Below are 21,102 nucleotides of genomic sequence, written 5' to 3'. Positions count from 1 at the left end.
TCTTTGGGCTCACATAACCTGGTTTCAGTTTCTTAAAGTGTGCGAGGCGCCTCAATCCGGCTGGTTCTCCGGTGTGGAGTTTACCTCTGGTTTTGGAGTCCCTTTGCCAATCCCCCTTTGAACCATTGGAGGGGGCAGGATTTAGGTGGAAGTCATTGTATGCAGCTTTTCTTCTGGATGTAATGGATGTATCCGTGGTTCTGTGAATTCCGGATGATCGGCAGAGTTCCTGGTCAGTCGGAGTGTGAGAGAAGACGCTCTGAGCTGCAGTGGGTGTATATCACCGTATCACCTCCGCTCAGATCACATGACTGCGTTGGTATTTATTTTCTCGAACCTGTCTGGCTGGTGCTGTGATCATCCACTACTGTAGCACCGTCTCTGGCGTTCATCCGGAATACACAGAACCACGGGGACATCCGTAACCGGCGTTTTTAAAAATCATTTACGTGGCACAGTCTGTGTGAACAAGCTGTTGCTATGGAAACCATATCGTATTTGTTTGGATTTGTTGTAGTGAGGAGGATATTCACACTCTGGTGCTGAACAATCTGATCCAGAGCACACTCGTCCTCTCCAACACGCAAATAAAGGCCTGCCAGGCTTTTCAGGTACACACACACACACACACACACACACACACACACACACACACACACACTTTATAATGTTTTCATACACCACTGCAGAATAATTTTATTATGGAATAATCTTTAATAATAATCAGATTTTTCATCCTCCTCTCTCTCTCTCTCTCTCTCTCAGTCTTTCTCTCTCTACAGTAAATATAACCAGGAGGTCCTACAGCAGGTCTTCCTCAGCTGTAAGAAGCGAGGTCTGTTGAACCGTCGCCGTGCCAACAAGGTCCTCGGCCCCAAGAAGAGCCGAGCCGTCCCCTGCCTGCCCATGTCCTATCAGCTGTCTCAGCATTACTACAGGTCCCGCCCACTCGTGCTCAGACTCCACCTTTCAGACAAAGAGAAACCATCTCTATGGCTCTGTCTCTCAACGGATGTCATTCATTAGGGTTCCTTATGGGTTCTTCACTTCCTGAAGTTTTTTTTATAAAGGAGAAACCCCCCATAGAACCCTTTTTCTTCTCTGTGTAACTGTAAAATTAGAAAAGATGTATTTTATATATATTATTTAGTTGTTTTGAACATATTTTAATGTTAAATACTTTAATTAAATGTTATATATATTCTCTCTCTCTCTCTGTGTGTGCAGGTATTTCTCCTGGCGTTTCCCGAGTATGCTGTATAATGACGTGTATGATCTTCTGGAGGCTCTGGGTCAGAAAGGACCAGTGGACCGACCCAACACCTTCTCCTTCCAGATAGAGAAAGCAAGGGATGAGGGAGAGCAGGAGAGTGGAGGAGGAAGACGAGGAGGAGTGGAAGATGAGGACGAGTGTCTGGCCCCCCCCGGTGATGTGGAGGACATGCTGGTGTTCTCCATGGACTCTGCAGGAGGAGCGGCGGTGTGCTGTCTCACATTACTGACCCTGGGCCTGATGAGCGTGGACGTATCCATACCACAGCAGATCGTCGTGGTGGACAGCACACTGGTGGATAACGAGGTGGTCAAGAGGTAACACACACACACACACATATATATGAAAAGAAAAACAAAAACAGACAGAAAAGGAAAGAAAGAGCTGCCATGTTGAAATGACATCAGGTAATTCTGACTGTGTGTGTGTTAGCATCACTAAAGAGCTGGATGAGGAGGAAGAGGAGGAAGGTGGAGCTCGGTTGGAGGTGAAGGCTCACCAGGCGTCTCACACTAACTACCTGCTGATGAAGGGATATTTCGTCCCTGGAATCATCAGCCTGAGGAGCATCACGTCTACTGAACACATCGCAGTCAACGCCTGCAGCCTGCGCATCCGCCTGCGCAGCACACACACACACACACTGTTCACACCGAGCGGTGAGACACACACACACACACACACGCACACACACACACCCCTATAGTTCTTAGTTTACAGGTCACTAAATAAATTTTTCTGTCTCTCTCTCCTTCTCTCTTTCTCTCCTCTCTCTCTCCTTCTCTCTCTCCTCTCTCCTTCTCGCTCTCTCTCTCTCTCTCTCTCTCTCTCTCTCACTCTCTCCTTTCTCTCTCTCTACTTCTCTCTGTCTCTTCTTCTTCTCTCTCTCTCTCTCTCTCTCCTTCTCTCTCACTCTCTTCTCTCTCTCCTTCTCTCTCCTTCTCTCCTCTCTCTCTCTCTCCTTCTCTCTCCTCTCTCCTTCTCTCTCCTCTCTCCTTCTCTCTCACTCTCTCCTCTCTCTCTACTTCTCTCTCTCTCTCCTTCTCTCTCCTCTCTCCTTCTCTCTCTCTCTCTCTCTCTCTCTCCTCTCTCCCTCTCTCTCCTCTCTCCCTCTCTCCCTCTCTCAGACAGTGCAGTGTTTTCCACTCCCTCTCTTCCCTCCTCTGTCTCTCGTATGATTGATCGGCAGCGTGCGAGTAGGCGGAACTTCCTGGAGGAATGCGTGTCCATTTTGGGTTACAGCAGTGAGGACGTGGAGGCTGTGCAGGAGGTCATGGTCACCGTGGAAACGGGAAAGGAGTTCGGCATCGACCTGCAGGACTTGTACAGGGAATGCACACACCTGCAACAGGTGGAGAAGGGGCGGAGCAAAACGCTGCAGCAGTACATCCAGGTGAACAAGAGGGAGAACATAGGAGTGTGTGTGAGAGATGTAACATATATGTATATACTGTATGTAATGTGTGTGTGTGTGTGTGTGTGTGTGTGTGTGTGTGTGTGTGTTTAGGATCTGTTAGACTGTGAGAAGGTGTTGGAGGTGGGCGCGCTCTCTCCACGCCTGGTCTGCATGGACTTCGCTGTTCCATGGCTGCTGGAGTGCCCCAAAGTGTCTGAAGAGCCGTGCCCTCTCCCCCATGATGCCACACCCACCACCACTGAGATCACTCCAGAAGCTCCGCCCTCCTCCTCAGATCTCACCCCTGAAGCTCTGCCTACTTCACACAAGCCACCACTAAAGAGACCGTTAGATCAGCCGGACGATGGTGATGTCCCTCCTTTCAAGAGACCTGCCAAGGAGACTGTTGCTATGGAGACCGGGGAATCCAGTGCAGAAGATGGCGGGGTTAAAACACCTCCTCCGGATCCACCCACTTCTGATAAAGAGGAAATGTTGCACAGTGACGATGTGTCGACGTCGCGCAGGTGTGACAGTTTAATTAAAGAGGAAAACGTACTGCAGACCCAAGGTGTGTGTGTGTGTGTGTGTGTGTGTTGATTTAATATACAGTAAACCGTACAGTTCCTCCACGTTGATGAGTGTTAGTGCTGTACTGTATGTAAGTGATGTATTTTTGTGTCTCATAATTGTATAGGTGGAGAGAATGCTGAGAGCTCAGAGGAGGAGGAGTAAGTCTCAGTTCCCACCCCTAAATGTCCTGATAATAATTATTCTGTATATTCAGAATTACAGAAATAATATATTCATAATATATTCATAATATATTCAATGTATAACATTGAGGGGATCACCCCCACAATAATACTTGTTTAATATAGCAGGTACTAGACCCTAATACTCCAGTGTGGGTATGGTGGGTATAGAAATATTTTTATGTAAACATGACCATTCCATTTCCTGGACCGGTGTGTTCACTCATTGGGTGTGTATGTGTGTGTGTTTGAGTGTGTTGAGGTTTGTAGCTCGTCCGTGGCGTGTCGTGGATGGCTCTCTGAACAGGCCTGTGTGTAAGGGGATGTTAGAGGCCCTGCTTTTACACATCATGACACACCCCGGTGTTCCTGAACCGACACTACTGCAGCATTACACCGGGGTTCTGCAGCCCATGGTCATCCTGGATCTGCTAAAGGTAACACACACACATGCGCACACACCCACCCACCCACCCCTGTTGAACCCAGCTAGCCGTCCCTCACTTATGTTTTTTTTCCCCCAAGGTTCTTGAAGAGTTGGGGTGTGTAATAAAGCGTTTTACAGTTAATCGGCCCAAAGCGTCTCTGTTTTCCAGCCCTGGCATTCCCAAGGTGAAAGGTCATGGAGAGGTCAGTGTGATGGAGGATGTGGTGGCGTTTTATGAGCCCACAGTGGACTGCAGTTTAAGAATCTCTAAGCTCTTTCCTCATGAGTCCAGCTGGAACAGATGGGTGCAGCTGTGTGCACGCTGACCACAAACACGCACGCGCACACACACACGCACACACACACACACACTCAAGTCCAACATGTTTTTATTTAACGCAATTGTGTGTATAATCGAAGCTACTTGTGATTTTCTGTAGCACGTATATAAATATGGTTGGTTGAGTTTGTTTGCCGTGATTAGCACTGATCATATTTTTATTTATTCTGCTTTACGAATGTTTCAGTGGATTTTTTAAATAAACATATTTTAAACATTTTCAGATTAAAGTGTGATACTTTATTGATACATTGCTGGAATGTTGGAGTTTACAGTACTCATGCTCAGAAGAAGACAACTGATGCTGTAATCTTGTTGAGCTGTAGATCTGTCTCCATGTTGTGTCCTAAACCTGCATATATTATTGAATTGGTTTGGAATCTGAGTCACATATCTCAGCTGTGAAGCATGACAGGAATTCCAAACTTGGCTCATATTTAAGTCTTGACCTCTTTAAGTAATGGTGCCAATATGAAGAAATTGGAGAAAATCAAAGTTTTGGGCCAAATTTGACTCCCTCAATTCTTCCCCACATTCCCAGGGCAGGTTACGGAGGTCCAGACTTGGACAGGAATGCAGGTTTGGTGCTCCTGTCTGGTTTGGTGCTCCAAAGCTGAGCTATGAGGCTCAGATTCCAACCAGTTCCAGTCAGTATACTTCAAATATGCACAAATGTAAACATCGTAAACAGTTGATGTTGGTAAATCATCAAATTAAACACCTTCCAGAAGTTTACATGCAAGTGTTTAAAAGGAGTGCAAGTGCATTTTAAAGGGCAGATGCAGTTTAACACATCAAGAAGATTTTCTTCTAGTATTTATCTTTGGTCAAGAAGAGAAAGTGTAGAGGGATATTTTATTATCATTATACAACTAATCTGAGTTTAAATTTCAGATAGAGACTGACTATAAGGAAGGAGAGCCTCAGAGTTTATGATGTAATGTGGTTGTTGCTGCAGGAATTTCATGTTTTCCGAGGTGTGAGTTTGAGTTTTACGGGGTGTTTAGGAGCCAGAAGTCCAGTGTCTTTCAGCTCCAGAGGAACCTGATTAGAAAACAATAGTTACTGTGATTGACAAGAATATTACCTGCAAAGTGATTTCTTTAATATAGTAGGTAAAGCAGTTCTGTGTCAGCATCAGCGTTAGTGACATTAAACAGATTAGTGATAGAAGATCCTGACCTTTGTTTCCTCAGAAAGACTGATGTCGAATTTCTGCAGTATCTCAACAACAGCCAGCTTCATGGCCACAAGGGCAAACCTCATCCCGATGCAGTTTCTGGGTCCTAAACCAAACGGCATGTACGCATACTGCTCGATGCTCTTCTTATTCTCCTGAGTGAACCTGAAACAATATGGAGGATCAACAAACTAAAAGTTTGTTAAAGTGCAAATACACAAGTGTGAGACGAGTGCAGGGGTATAAATACACAGAAGAAAAGAATAAATACACAGCACATGGTCTGTAATCTGTAAACTAGTTGGTAGTGGTGCAGCAGGAGTGGGTATATCTGAGCAGTTCCCGTACCACACGGTGAGACAGCTGGTCAGGATGCTCTCTATCGTCCCTATGTAGAACGAGGTGAAGTTGGAAGGGAAAGTTTGGCTCTCATCAGCCTCTGTAGGAAGTGGAGGTGCTGCTGGGCCTTCTTGGATAGGCAGGTGGTGCTGAGAGTCCAGGAGAGGTCCTCAGTCATGTGTACACCAAGGAACTTGAAGCTTTTGACTCTCTCCATAGTTGTTCCTTTGATGTGCAGTGGTCCACTTGGGTTCTCCTGAACTCGACAATCATCTCTTTAGTCTTATCGACATTAAGAGTGAGATTGTTGTCTCTACACCCGTCTAGATGGAGGTGGTCAGACCCAGCAGGCTCAGCTTTGTTGTCAGTTGTAGGATGATTGTGTTGAATGCTGAACTGAAGTCTATGAACAGCATCTTTACATAGTGGTTCTTTTTGTCCAAATGGGCGAGAGAAAGATGGTATGGCGTTCTCTGTTGAGCGGTTGGGACGGTAGGAGTACTGAAATGGGTCCTGTGTGGTGGGAAGACTGCTTGTTATGTGTTTAATGACCAGCTGCTCGAAACACTTCATAATGATAGGTGTGAGTACAACAGATGATGGTCATCTTGAAGCGCACAGGGACGACTGCTTGGCTCAGGGAAACTTGCTGGTATAGCCAATCGCTCCCAGTCCTAGTGCTTTCCAAGGCAGAACATCCACAGACAATGACGCTTCTGTTTTTGTACACTATATTTAGTCCCCTAGCTCATGAGTACATCTACTTCCCAAATTGGGAAACGATTAGCTATTTGTAGGATTCTCTCAAAAGCTTTGTAAGGTTCATATAACAGGTGAAAGAAAAGAAAATTAATCAGAAGATAATTGTGAAGTGGATCAAAACAGCTGTTATGATGTCAGCTACATCTATAGAAGCGAATTTACATTCGCACATTCTGTAACATCACATAACGTTGTTTTATGGAAATAAATGAACAGAGTTGTATTGTAAGTTCCTCACACAGTAGATGCTGCATAATAAATGGCTGCAATTATTCAGGATCATAAAAAAAAAAACAACCTGCAGGGCCTTGTTCTTCCTGTCTTAGGTTAAGTCACCTTATGGACAAGCGAGCTTCATCATGGAGGAGATGTGTAAAAGACGCAGAGAAACTAATCCTGTTCTAATAGGGCTAGTCAATTTCTAAAATGGTGGACCAGTGGAATCTTGTTTATGAAATGAATTAGAATTGACCGAATAATTTCCCATCACGGGGTGCACAGTGGCTTAGTGGTTAGCACGTTCACCTCACACCTCCAGGGTCGGGGGTTCGATTCCCACCGTGGCCCTGTGTGTGTGTATGCGGAGTTTGCATGTTCTCCCCATGCTGTGGGGGTTTCCTGTGGGGGTTTCCTCCGGGTACTCCGGTTTCCTCCCCCAGTCCAAAGACATGCAAGCTGATTGGCGTGTCCAAAGTGTCAAAGTGTGCGTAGTGTATGAATGGGTGTGTGAGTGTGTATGTGATTGTGCCCTGTGATGGATGGCACCCTGTCCAGGGTGTACCCCACCTTGTGCCCGATTCTCCCTGGGATAGGCTCCAGGTTCCCCCGCGACCCTGAAAAGGATAAGCGGTATAGAAGATGGATGGATTTCCCATCACAGTTCTTGAAAGATTGCTTCGTACCTCTCAGGGTTGAAGGTCTCTGGATCAGGCCAGTGTTCAGGGTCCCTATGTAGGGCGTAAGTGGGGACCAAGACTACGGTGTCCTTTGGGATGGTAAGGCCATTTATCTCAACAGTTTTCTTGCAGACTCTTTCCAGACGAACAGCAACTGGGTACAACCTGAGCGACTCGTTCAGAGCAGCGTCCAGATAATCCATGTTCATGACAGCGTCATAATCAACTTCGGCCTGAAAACCAAAAGACAAGACATGGATAAGTGAGACTGAAACAGCCAGAGTCTCTGTGTCAACCCTGTATAGTTTCTAAACATGTTTCATAACTTTAGAATTGGATTGAATCACCTTATTGGGGAAAGTTGCATCGATTTCTTCCTGTAGTTTCTTCATCGTGTCTGGATTACTGGCCAGATTGTAGAAGAGAAACGACAGCGTGCTGCTGCTCGTCTCATAACCAGCAAAGATGAAGATCATGGACTGGGACAGGATCTCATGATCATTTAGACCTTAAGACATCAAACACACACACACACACACATACATACACACACACACACACAAATAAATCATACATGAGGATGCTCTGGCCTGATTTTAGACCAATTGCCCTATTTGTGTGATTTTAGAGTTTTGAGTTCTATATTCATTGCCGCACATGTTTCTATTCTAGTCTACTTCCTTCTTCTCTGCTTTCATCTGATGTCACTATCCCACACACTAAATTTCTGAACATTGTCATGCTTTATCCGGATTGGTCAACAAGAGCAATTTCTCCTACGTCTCTGTAATCCAAGCCGAACCCTACGGAATTAAATCAACAAAACCAAATAAATCCCCAGTGGGACACTCGAAACCAGTGCTGTTTGTTCACTGAAATGTTATCTTCCTGGGAACAAAGGAAAAGATTGGAAAGTAGAGAACTGGAGAGACTTCCTGCACCGTATTGAGTGAAGTTATTTCGATTTGCGGCTTTGCTTCATCATAACTAATTTGTGTAAAATTGATCTTCATGACCTCCATTATCTCAGAACAGAACAGAAGAACAGAATAACGATACTGACTGAGAGATTTTTTTACTAGAGGAAAATACCTTTGTTTGTCTCTTTGCCGTTCTGATTGTCTTTTTCTGATTTCTGAGAATCGATCATCAGCTGCATGAAGTCCACTCGTCTCTGCAGAAAGTCAGAGACAAAAATGTATGCATGTAACCATCTTCCCTGAGAAGGGAACGAGACGTTGCGTGAGCTCCACGCTCTGGGAAGCGCCCTCGTGTGTGACCGGCATCTGAAACTTGTTTAACATCATACCTATTTATAGGCCTGCCGTGATCAGGTGACGTGGCAATTAAGCGTGTCACATGATATATAAATGACACCTGAGAACCACGCCGTCAGCCTCTATTATCTGAAGTGAAGACGCAATTCACAGGCATGCCCCAGTATGACAAAGCTACACAACGTCTCGTTCCCTTCTCAGGGAACAGGGTTACATGCATAACCCAGACGTTCTCTTTCAAAGGGAACTCAACGTTGCGTTAGCACAACGCTATGGGAACGAGAATACCCACTCTGTCATATCGAGCGTACAACCAGAATGAATATCCAGGCTGTAATATCGAATGAATGTGTGTGGCGTAGACCACCCCGCAGCAGCACACACATCCTGTAAGGATATCCCTTTGGACAAAGCCTTCGAGGAGGCGACCCCCCTAGTGGAATGAGCCCTTATGCCTAGAGGCGTTGAGAGATTGCGCGCCTCAAAAGCGATAGAGATTGCTTCCACTATACAATTAGAGATATGCTGCTTCGAGACAGCATCACCTCTACTTTTGCAGCTGGTGCATTTTCTCTTTTTCTGGTGTGAGGAATGGAGGAGGGCAGAAAGCCTGCAACACAACAGGCTGGGCAGCAGATGTAGGCCCTTTAGGAATATAATCCGGCCTAGTGTGACCTGAGTCTAGAAACTGGGGACACCTCCAAATTCTTAGAACACGTAGGCATCGCTGCGTGACACTGATTACTCTCAGAGGTTTTGTCCTCGGACGAAACCCCCGACTTTTCAACTACGACTGAAACGGTCTCATGTGGAATAGGCCCAACGGTATGACGTTGTCTGCTGCTGCCATAAGCCCAACAGTTTCTCATAGAGATTGGAGGGGATGTCCAGATCCAGCTTTATCTTGCTCAATGTTGATAGGATTGACTCTACGAGTGTTGGGGATAGAAACACCCTCATCGTAATAGAATCCTTATAACCCCTAGAAAAGTTGTCCACCTCACTGGAGAAAGCCTACTTTTCTTGAGGTTCAACCTGAGCCCCAAGCTCTTCATGTGGGCGAGAACAACATCACGATGTTGAACCGCCAGTTCCCTGGATCGTGCTAGAATTAACCAGTCATCCACGTAGTTTAGTACTCAGATGCCCTGAAGTTGCAAGGGAGCCAGAGCAGCATCCATGCACTTTGTAAAGGTGCAAGGAGATAAAGCTAGCCTGAAGGGAAGAACCCAATATTGGTATGTGTTACCTTCAAACGCAAACCTCATGAACTTCCTGTGACTGGGTGAACTTTCTATGTGGAAATATGCATCTTTTAGATCTATCGTCACAAACCAGTCCTCAAACTGGATCTGTGGCACAATAAGTTTGAGCGTCACCATCTTGAACCTGTATGTCCAAAGAGTACGGTTCAGATGATGCAGATATAAAATTGGCTGCATACTCTCATCTTTTTTGCGGACCAGGAAATAATGGCTGTAAAAACCTCCCTCTTTCAGGGAATGGGGTACATGTTCTATGGCTCCTTTTTCCAAGAGGGATCTTACTTCCTGCACTAACGTTGGGCTCTGCTCTGTGGTGACTACTGTGGTGAGCACACCTCTGAACCGGGGGGTCGAGCTCTGAACTGGACCTGGTAACCCTTTTCTATGGTAGACAGAACCCATGGAGACACATTTGGCAGTAGTTTCCACGCTGCCAGACAGTCTTTTAGTGACGTTAACTTTTCCACATTCTATTGGAGGGAAAGCATCAGATTTTCGTTGCCCTCTGACAGTTCGCTGACAAAACTTGGGACAGCCTTGGCTAGGGGAGGCCCTACAGTAGTACTGGGGGCTCACTGCCCTAACAAGCTCAAGTCCCCTGAGACGTCCCTCAGTGGCCCATCAGGACTGCTCCTTCCTTGCCTGCTTGGCTTTTATGGTCATTCTCAGATCAGGCCTATTTGCAGGCTGCGATTGTGGCCGCCCAGTCCCCCTGGCTCTCCGCAGGGGGAAGCGGGCCGCCACACTTGCCTTCTGTGCCTCCCTCACACTAGTGCTGGCCCAGGCTCCACTCATGGATGCCCAGTCGAGCTCGACACGTCAGGGAATTAACTGACTGAACTGACTGCCGTTTGCTGTTTTGCTTCGTGAAACCTGTCGCTGATGGCATTAACCGTGCGGCTGAACAGGCTGGAAAGTGTAACAGAGGCATCCAGCAAGGAGACCTTATCTTTGTCCCCCATCCCTGAAAGGTTGAGCCATAGGTGCCTCTTCGCCACAACCAAGCTACCGACTAAATGGCTGATATGACAGGCCATTTGCTTGGTCGCCCGGAGCTGCCTAATTGTAAAGCATTCACAATGCTCACAGTCAGCCCCAGTCACAAATGAGGGCGCTCCCATAGCGTTGTGCTAACGCAACATGAAGTTCCCTTTGAAAGGGAATAAAACCTCAATAAAACCTCAATAAAACCTCAATAGTGTCTAAAGTGTGTAAAGGGTTTTATGTATTTTTAGTTGAACCTTATGATCTTGAGCCACACGTTCAGATTTGATCTTTTGCAGGGAGGCGTAAAAGAAATCAGTCACTGCGGTCGGGAAAAAGGCCAAATCCATTTTCTCCAGCACCGGTGTGATAAAGGGGAACAACACTAGTAGAAAAAAGAAAGAGAATGTTAAATATCTCATTGTAACTACAAACATAATTATTAATGCAGATCTGAATATTAAGTGTCTGGAATTAGGTTTGTCTTATTATACTGTGAAGTAATATTAATCTCAAATTACAGACAGCAAGGAACAGAGGGTTGAATAAGCTAAACTTCAGCATTTTCTTGATGTTGGATACGAAGGGATCTTTGGGGTTGTTCAGGGAGTCGATATCGACACTAAACGCTGTGCTCGTCACCACATCCATACTGTACGCTCCGAAAAACCTAAAGTGACCAAAAACACCATCAAATCAAAGCAACACAACACTGATCTGTTGTGAGTTATGTGCTGCATCAGAGTGTATTTATTTACTCTTTAATATCTGCTGATTCTCCTCGTTCTGACGTCTTCTGCAGATTTTCAACCAATGAGCGAGAATGAGACTTCATGATTCCAAACATCTGAGAAACAGGAAATAACATCCACTGTTAATGTAAGGTGATGGACTGTTAGACATGAGGTAGTGATCTATAGGTTACATAGACACAGAATTATTTTTCCAGTGTCCAAACAGACACAGCTAATAAACGGTGTTGATGTGGCACAAATCCAAGCTCCCTGATCCTTTCATTCCATCATCCTACCAAACTCTAATGGGCAGCCAGTCTCTCTCTCTCTCTCTCTCACACACACACACACACACACACACACACACACCTCCTTCAGTCTGCCGCTGGTGAAGGATGGAGAGAGAACACTCCTGATTCTCCTCCAGATCTCGTCCTCGGCGATGTTCACGGCGTCGTACAGAGGACCGTTTAGACCGAAATTCTGAGCAAAATGAAAAAAAATGATGCTTTAAACTCAAGATCTAATAGTTTTATATGTGAAGTTATTAGTATGTATGTCACTTTGGCTTTGTGCTGCTGAAAGAACAGATGTTTGTCAAAGTATTGGTTTTTCTTTTTTTGGAAAGATTTTATTACCGTGATTTATCAATGAAGAATTCATTTATTCAAATTATGAATGCTTTAAAGTAAGACTTTAAAACTCTCAGCCATAAAAAGATAAATAAATTCATACAGCAGTGCAACAAGTGAATTCATAACAGTTTTTCAGTCCAAATTTTTAGTTTAGTTTTTATTTCTTGTTTCTTTGTTGACACCACGGTCCACCTGTCTCTCCATCTGTCTCTCCTTCTGTCCATATGTCTCTCTCTCTCGCTCTCTCTCTCTCTCTCTCTCTCATGCGCTCTCTGTCTCTCTCTCTCTCTCATGTGCTCTCTCTCTCTCTCTCTCTCTCATGCGCGCTCTCTCTCTCTCTCTCTCATGCGCTCTCTCTCTCTCTCTCTGTCTCTCTCTCTCTCTCATGCGCTCTCTCTCTCTCTCTCTCTCTCATGCGCTCTCTCTCTCTCTCTCTGTCTCTCTCTCTCTCTCATGCGCTCTCTCTCTCTGTCTCTCTCTCTCATGCGCTCTCTCTCTCTCTCTCTCTCTCTCATGCGCTCTCTCTCTCTCTCTCATGCGCTCTCTGTCTCTCTCTCTCTCTCATGTGCTCTCTCTCTCTCTCTCTCTCATGCGCGCTCTCTCTCTCTCTCTCTCTCATGCGCTCTCTCTCTCTCTCTCTGTCTCTCTCTCTCTCTCATGCGCTCTCTCTCTCTCTCTCTCTCTCATGCGCTCTCTCTCTCTCTCTCTGTCTCTCTCTCTCTCTCATGCGCTCTCTCTCTCTGTCTCTCTCTCTCATGCGCTCTCTCTCTCTCTCTCTCTCTCTCATGCGCTCTCTCTCTCTCTCTCTCTCTGTCTCTCTCTCTCTCATGCGCTCTCTCTCTCTCTCTCTCTCTCTCTCATGCGCTCTCTCTCTCTCTCTCTCTCTGTCTCTCTCTCTCTCATGCGCTCTCTCTCTCTCTCTCATGCGCTCTCTCTCTCTCTCTCTCTCTGTCTCTCTCTCTCTCTCATGCGCTCTCTCTCTCTCTCTCTCTCTCTCTCTCATGCGCTCTCTCTCTCGCTCTCTCTCTCTGTCTCTCTCTCTCTCATGCGCTCTCTCTCTCTCTCTCATGCGCTCTCTCTCTCTCTCTCATGCGCTCTCTCTCTCTCTCTCATGCGCTCTCTCTCTCTCTCTCTGTCTCTCTCTCTCTCTCATGCGCTCTCTCTCTCTCTCTCTCTCATGCGCTCTCTCTCTCTCTCTCTGTCTCTCTCTCTCTCTCATGCGCTCTCTCTCTCTGTCTCTCTCTCTCATGCGCTCTCTCTCTCTCTCTCTCTCTCTCATGCGCTCTCTCTCTCTCTCTCTCTCTGTCTCTCTCTCTCTCTCATGCGCTCTCTCTCTCTCTCTCTCTCTCTCATGCGCTCTCTCTCTCTCTCTCTCTCTCTGTCTCTCTCTCTCTCATGCGCTCTCTCTCTCTCTCTCATGCGCTCTCTCTCTCTCTCTCTCTCTGTCTCTCTCTCTCTCTCATGCGCTCTCTCTCTCTCTCTCTCTCTCTCTCTCATGCGCTCTCTCTCTCGCTCTCTCTCATGCGCTCTCTCTCTCTCTCTCTCTCTCTCTGTCTCTCTCTCTCTCTCATGCGCTCTCTCTCTCTCTCTCTCTCTCTCATGCGCTCTCTCTCTCTCTCTCTCTCTGTCTCTCTCTCTCTCATGCGCTCTCTCTCTCTCTCTCTCTCTCTCTCTCATGCGCTCTCTCTCTCTCTCTCTCTCTCTCTCTCTCTCAGTCTGTCTCTCTCTCTATTAAGTGTAAGAGTGTGATCTCACTCTGCGGTTGGTGAAGAGAGAGTAACACTCTTTAATCAGGACGGTTTTGATGATCTCGGTGTCCATGATACAAAGGGCCGGCTGTCTCGCGTCGTATATACTGCAAACAGAAACCTTTAGAATCACAAACACTTTCTGTTTAAGGTGAATTTTTTCCCACAAAACAAATAAACAAACAAACAAACAAACAAAGCACTATCCATGAACATGAAACAGTAAAACATGCGGGTTAGTAAAGTGTTAGCTACGTTTGGGACAGTGTATGGGTCATTCCTACAATCCGGTGCCTTTTACATCCCCAGTACAGATCATGGTATTTATTATATAAAATGTTAAACAATATCATTTATAAAAGTCTCACTATAATAATTTACACTTTTTAAATGTTAAACATTATGCAGTCGACCCCAATAAATAAGTGTATACAGTTCACACACTCGAGGTTTTCGCATGTCCCTAGGGGTGTGTATTGTGTTTTTGTGTTGAGATATGAGGTATAATCATAAAGTTTCAGTCTTTTAATATTGTTTAAAAGTTTTGTTCATGTCCTCTCTGAACCATAGAGCTGTTTCCTCAGTGGGACTCACTTGATCAGTGTTTATGGGGGTTTTCACATGTCCCTGAAGTTACTGTCCCCCCTGTTATATCTGGCTACTGTCTCTTTAAAATAAAGAGCCATCTTGTGTATTGACATCATTTCCTGGAGCTCACTTAATCTTTTGGAGGAAGGTAAATGACTAACTCCTCTTAATGACTGTTGTTTTCTCATTTTGTCCTTATTTAGCCGTAACATGTCCACCCTGTTAGGAGAAATGTGAGAAGAGCAAACACATTTCATAATTTAAAAATGAACATATTTTAAAAAGCATAAATGTATTTGTTTGATTGCGGATTTATGTTAGCCTGGCGTTGCTGTGGGTAATGGATAACTTTATGGCAGAAAGGCGTCCTTGTTACCCAAAGGTCTAACAGCATGGACATCAAAACAGTGTATCTGTGAAGTGCATGTGTGTTTTTATAGCTTTATTATTCAGTTTGTTAGAATGATGGCAGAAATATTAAGTGATATTAAGTGTGCATCTTTTTTTTTTTTTTTTTTAATGCCTCAGCCTGTAAATAAATGGTCATCACAAATGGATAAAGTAACATGGAAGTACAGTCTGCTTCAACCAAGTATTAGTTTAGGGGTGTGTACACTTAAACAACCAGGTTATTGTACTTTATTTATTTGTTTTGTATACCCCACCCCCCACCCCCCTCCCTTAAAATGATTGTTATTGTTTTCCCACTTTAATTAACAGGTTAAAGTTTCACAGTAAAGGTAGAAAAGGTTCTGACATGATTTATCTTGTTTTAATTTTTTTTTTCCATTTCATTTACAAAAAGCTGCCATTTTAACAGGGGCGTGTAGACTTTTTACATCCACTATATTGTCTTTAATTTAATGAAGTTAATAGACATAATTCATTTTCTGGTGTAAATTATTGCTTAAAAGGAGGCCCAAGCATGTACCCATGAAAAATGATCAACTACTAGAATGCATTTTTATCGAAAACAAAAATGTGAAATCATGTCCTGATGAGAAATCGGACACACAGTTCATAAAATATCTATTTTTGAAAAATAAAGAATAAGTAAAAACCATTTTAAAGTTGTAAAGGGACAGATTAACTCTCAGATATTGTCTGTGCTGCATATACATTTAAATCACAAGACTTTTAAGCTGTGTATGACCCAGGATGACTCTAACAGGGTGGACATCCTTACTGTCATAACATTCTGAGAAGCAGTTGAGTGCATTACAGAACACTCGGGCTGTGTTCTGTGTTAACAGGGTATAAAGTAAACAGACTTTAACACACTCACCCCCAAACCCTGCCGTACTTCTGAAAACACTTCATATCAAAATTATGCATTCCCTAAAAATCAGTGAAAGATATTCTGTAAGTAACACTGACACTGAGTTTATCATTTAATGCAGTTTTTATAGGAAAATGTTTACGGTATAATAATAATAATAAATAATAACAATAATAATAATAATAATAATAAATAATAATAATAATAATAATTAAAAAACTCACCTTACGATATTCTAACATGTTTCCAAAAAATGGCACCGGTTTAGGACCAGGAACTCCCAAACGCTTAAAGAAACTGTGTGGCCAGTACCCGTACCTGAAAACAACACATTACAGGAGGACAGTTTATACTCGATATAATCAACATTATGAAGAGAAAAACACAGTGAAGTAGAGGGTAAAAATACTGATAACACTGATACTGATACTGATATGGAGGCGCTGTACATGATTCACTGTCCATTAGACAGAACTGTTGCTATGGCTACATCACAGCTCTTTTTTTTTTCAATTAAAACACACAGTGGTGAGTAAATCATTAACAGGAACAGCAATGATTCAACTCTTTACCTGCGATTCACCTGGTCACTCACACTGAGCTCCGCTGCTGAGTTTACTCTAAATTACTGCCTTTCATTACACATGGTAGAGATAAACGTATAGAATTAAACATATAGACTTAAACATATAGAGTCAAGATGTATGGAATTAAACATATAGACTTAGAGTTAAATGTATAAAGTTAAATGTGTAGAGTTAAGTACTTACAGAGATAAAAATATAAACACATGCTTAAACATAAATGTGTGAAGTTAAATAATAATAATAATATGTATGTAAATATGTAGAGTTAAGCGTATAGAGTTAAATAGATTTGAGACAGGGTGAGTGTGAAATATAAAACAAACAGCTTCAGGGTTTCTCAGTTAGACCTTAATCACTTCTAATAGTAATAATAATAATAAAACTAATAAAAATAAACAGTAAAAAAGGTTTAATACCCATCCCCTGAATATATATATATATATATATATATTGTACGTGTATATATGGTTGGCAAAAAACAGTGTATTTTATGGACAAATAAATGAAATTCCAAACAACAACTACACAAAATATAATTATAAATATTGTTGGGAAAACTCTCTGTTCTCTATTCCCTCAGATATGTATAAGTATGTTTAGGTTAAAGTTTAATCTCTGTCTCTTTACTTTTCTAGACCTGTCTGTTGTGTACATGCCAGTTAACATGTCACCATAGGAACTTTTCTGTTAGGCGAACCATACCGTCATACCATATACGGTCAACAACTGCTATACTTTCTTGTATTGCCTAAGATGTTTTCACGTACGTGGCTAGACAGTTCAACTGCCATATTATTTCAACATCAGTGCGCCTGTGCACAGCTATTTTGCCTATATAACCCTCTGTGAATCTGCAATAAACCAGACGTCTCTTTGAACTGCCCTGGTTGCCAGTGTGTTCATTTAGACTCTCCAGGCCTGCATACTCTCCATGGTAACCACATGCGCTACTTTTTCTTTTGAGTAAATAAACTAAGAGGCGGAAAGGCTGACGAGGAAAGAGTGAAGATAAAGTTGTTATTTGCTTTATCCTAACAATTATATAAGTTATATAAATAAACAGTGGAGAAAATCTATATCAAATTTTGAAAGGGTGTGCAAACTTTTAAACTGATCTGGTATATTTTTATTAGTCATTTAAAAAAGAATGTCTGTGAAATCTAACTCAATAAAAATCCTGGGATAAATTCCTAGCTCAAGGTGAAGGTTGCCGAAGAGAATGTAACAAACAATAACAAGAAACTAAATGAAAGAAACAATAATGAATAAATTAGACTGAACTTTAACTGAATGAAATAGTTGTGTATTAATGATCTAAAGGAGGGGTGTGGTTTTATATAAGAGATTATATAACAGGTTATATAAAGATTATATATAAGATTATTATATATCGAAGAGATTTCGATGAGATGAGGTGGTTGTCCTCATACAGTCCTGAGGGTGTACAAACTTTTTCACACTTCATTATTTTCTGTCACTAACCGTGAGATAAAGTGAAATGTGAATCAGCACTTACAGCAGGATCAGACTGATGAGGATCACGATCAGAGCCCACGTCTCCGCCGAAAAACTCCACCAATACGCCATCCTGATTAGTAGTAGTGTTAGTAGTAGTGTTAGTAGTAGTGTTAGTAGTAGTGTTAGTAATAGTGTTAGTAGTGGTTAGTGGTATGTGAAATCCAGAGACGCTGCAGTCGGAGGTTCATGTATTGTTTGTATGAAAGTGAGAGGAGGAGAGCTGTAACAGAACACAGTTAACCCTCCCACTCCAGATTAATGACACACACACACACACACACACACACACACACCGAGCTAACCTTTATGTTAGAGGGTGTGTCAGGTCCAGCTGGTTCAACCCCTGAGGAATTTCCCTGCTTTCTGCGAGAAAGTGAATTTCATTACATTTGTTTATTTCCCTGATTTAAAGAAAGAAAGAAAGAAAGAAAGAAAGAAAGAAAGAAATTTCAGGAAGTTTAAAAGACATTGTTATAAATATTCTGTAAGTAATGCAGAATTGTTGTTAGATGTGAGGTGTGTGTGTGTAAATTTGAGAACATGTCTGAACATGCAAACCTGCTAATGTCAATAACAAGACAGGAAATGTAAACTCTCTCTCTCTCTGTGTGTGTGTGTGTGTGTGTGTGTGTGTGTGTGTTTATATAGTGCTTATCAATATAAAGTACATGTGGCTGCAATATTCTCCACAGAGAAGTATAATGTTATAAACTTCACACATACACACAGAAACTCAGCTAATCTCTGAGTAATACACTGGAAGCTCTATAGAGAATGCCCTGTGCTGTGAGTTAGAACAGTTTACGGCAGAACAAAACACGGCTTTGCTACAGATCTGTCGAGAGCTTCAGGCCTGTTTTGGAAAGTGTGTCCATGAGGGTTGTTTTCAGTTCCTAACATGAGAGTGGGTGGGGTTAGAAATTGTACTGCCGCCAGCCACTAGAGGGCCTCAGAGACATTTCATTCACACTTGAATCCATTACAAGGTCCACACATGTATAGAGTCCCATCTGAAAGCTTGGGAATTATGTGCCCTATTATATATTTTTGGCTATATACGGAAAACCCACTCATTTCTCAAGTGATATTGGAACATGTGACCGACAGGTGTTTCTTGTTGGTCATCTGTGCCCTAGTAGATTGATTGTTCAAACAATTAATAGCTCTAAATGTTCACCTGTGAAGACTGCATTTGTTGTTAAAGAGGATAAACCGATATGAAGAACAGAGAGCTGCCTATGGTGAAAAGCAAGCCATTGTGAAGCTGAGAAAAGAGTGGAAATTGATCAGAGCCATTGTAGAAGCACTGGGTACAGACAATACAATAATCTGGAATGTCCTGAAAACGACAGAAACCACTGGTGTACTAACAACCAGACATCAAATAGATCGTCCAAGGGACAGGCACTCATCCTTAAACTCCATCCTTGAAACAACGCAGCAGTGGAACTATAGTTGTGGCACTTATACACTAAACTAAACTAACAGAACACTAAACTGGTGGAGGTGTTTGATCTTAAGCGTCTGGCCATCATCATTTCTGCAGGAGTCAAACCCAGTTGTAGTCTGTGGAGTAATCTGATAACTAAACAGGAAGCGACATACTCTTGTTTCCATGGTATCTCCTTTTATTTTATTTAGACCTGCTTTGAACATCTGCACAGTTCTTTCTGCTGATCCTTTTTTTGATGGATGGAAAGTTCTCATGTGCTGAATCCCATTCTCTTTAGGAATCCTGCAAATTCCGCACAGGTAACGCAAGGTCCATTGTCCGGCTCCAGGATCTGTGACAATCTGAAAATGCTGAAACTTTGCTGGAGTTTCTCAGCAGTGCTTTGGGATGTTGTCACAGTCAGGTATACATCCATCCACTCCAATTGTGAGTCCACTACAATCAGGAACATCCTCTTGAACGGATGAGCATAAAAGTCTCTGGATAAAACGTCTCTCTCAGTCAGCCGACGTTCACGCTACATCATGAAGAACCCGCAGACCCAACTGAACTACAGGTACAAACTACAGAACCCTCTAGAACATTACTACACATAAACTACAGAACCCTCTAGAACATTACTACACATAAACTACAGAACCCTCTAGAACATTACTACACATAAACTACAGAACCCTCTAGAACATTACTACACATAAACTACAGAACCCTCTAGAACATTACTACACATAAACTACAGAACCCTCTAGAACATTACTACACATAAACTACAGAACCCTCTAGAGCATTACTACACATAAACTACAGAACCCTCTAGAACATTACTACACATAAACTACAGAACCCTCTAGAACATTACTGCACATAAACTACAGAACCCTCTAGAACATTACTGCACATAAACTACAGAACCCTCTAGAACATTACTACACATAAACTACAGAACCCTCTAGAACATTACTACACATAAACTACAGAACCCTCTAGAACATTACTACACATAAACTACAGAACCCTCTAGAACATTACTACACATAAACTATAGAACCCTCTAGAACATTACTACACATAAACTACAGAACCCTCTAGAACATTACTACACATAAACTACAGAACCCTCTAAAACCAGTCCCAACTAAGAATAAACTACAGAACCCTCTAGAACATTACTACACATAAACTACAGAACCTTCTAGAGCATTACTACACATAAACTACAGAACCCTCTAGAGCATTACTACACATAAACTACAGAACCCTCTAGAACATTACTACACATAAACTATAGAACCCTCTAGAACATTACTACACATAAACTACAGAACCCTCTAGAACATTACTACACATAAACTACAGAACCCTCTAAAACCAGTCCCAACTAAGAATAAACTACAGAACCCTCTAGAACATTACTACACATAAACTACAGAACCCTCTAGAACATTACTACACATAAACTACAGAACCCTCTAGAACATTACTACACATAAACTACAGAACCCTCTAGAACATTACTACACATAAACTATAGAACCCTCTAAAACCAGTCCCAACTAAGAATAAACTACAGAACCCTCTAGAACATTACTACACATAAACTACAGAACCCTCTAGAACATTACTACACATAAACTACAGAACCTTCTAGAACATTACTACACATAAA

General features: G+C 42.8%; 2 protein-coding genes across 2 annotated transcripts in view; one reads left to right on the top strand and one right to left on the bottom strand.

The window, feature by feature from the left end:
• LOC128602456 (general transcription factor 3C polypeptide 1-like) overlaps nucleotides 1–4,410 on the top strand; it is an 18,672-nt gene extending 14,262 nt beyond the window's left edge. Inside the window, exons 29-37 of the mRNA XM_053616267.1 lie at nucleotides 518–611; nucleotides 766–938; nucleotides 1,228–1,590; nucleotides 1,706–1,932; nucleotides 2,401–2,666; nucleotides 2,781–3,240; nucleotides 3,367–3,400; nucleotides 3,678–3,861; nucleotides 3,950–4,410. Coding sequence (XP_053472242.1) covers nucleotides 518–611; nucleotides 766–938; nucleotides 1,228–1,590; nucleotides 1,706–1,932; nucleotides 2,401–2,666; nucleotides 2,781–3,240; nucleotides 3,367–3,400; nucleotides 3,678–3,861; nucleotides 3,950–4,177 — 2,029 coding nt within the window. The 3' untranslated portion in view covers nucleotides 4,178–4,410. The remainder of the gene's footprint in view (nucleotides 1–517; nucleotides 612–765; nucleotides 939–1,227; nucleotides 1,591–1,705; nucleotides 1,933–2,400; nucleotides 2,667–2,780; nucleotides 3,241–3,366; nucleotides 3,401–3,677; nucleotides 3,862–3,949) is intronic.
• Nucleotides 4,409–18,258, bottom strand: LOC128602486 (cytochrome P450 3A27). The gene is made up of 13 exons (XM_053616329.1): nucleotides 17,982–18,258; nucleotides 16,103–16,196; nucleotides 15,885–15,937; nucleotides 14,019–14,118; nucleotides 11,998–12,111; nucleotides 11,653–11,741; nucleotides 11,416–11,564; nucleotides 11,152–11,279; nucleotides 8,461–8,542; nucleotides 7,716–7,876; nucleotides 7,375–7,601; nucleotides 5,374–5,536; nucleotides 4,409–5,235 (listed from the first exon to the last, which is right to left on the bottom strand). The coding sequence occupies exons 1-13, from the start codon at nucleotides 18,050–18,052 to the stop codon at nucleotides 5,155–5,157; spliced, it is 1,512 nt and encodes a 503-aa protein (XP_053472304.1). The 5' UTR covers nucleotides 18,053–18,258; the 3' UTR covers nucleotides 4,409–5,154.
• Between the last annotated feature and the right edge of the window lie 2,844 nt (nucleotides 18,259–21,102).

This window comes from Ictalurus furcatus, chromosome 26, assembly GCF_023375685.1.
Source record: "Ictalurus furcatus strain D&B chromosome 26, Billie_1.0, whole genome shotgun sequence".
In the NCBI taxonomy this organism is placed as follows: domain Eukaryota; kingdom Metazoa; phylum Chordata; class Actinopteri; order Siluriformes; family Ictaluridae; genus Ictalurus; species Ictalurus furcatus.
The sequence above is the reverse complement of the archived record's forward strand: the minus strand, read 5'-3'. Positions and strand labels throughout refer to the sequence as shown.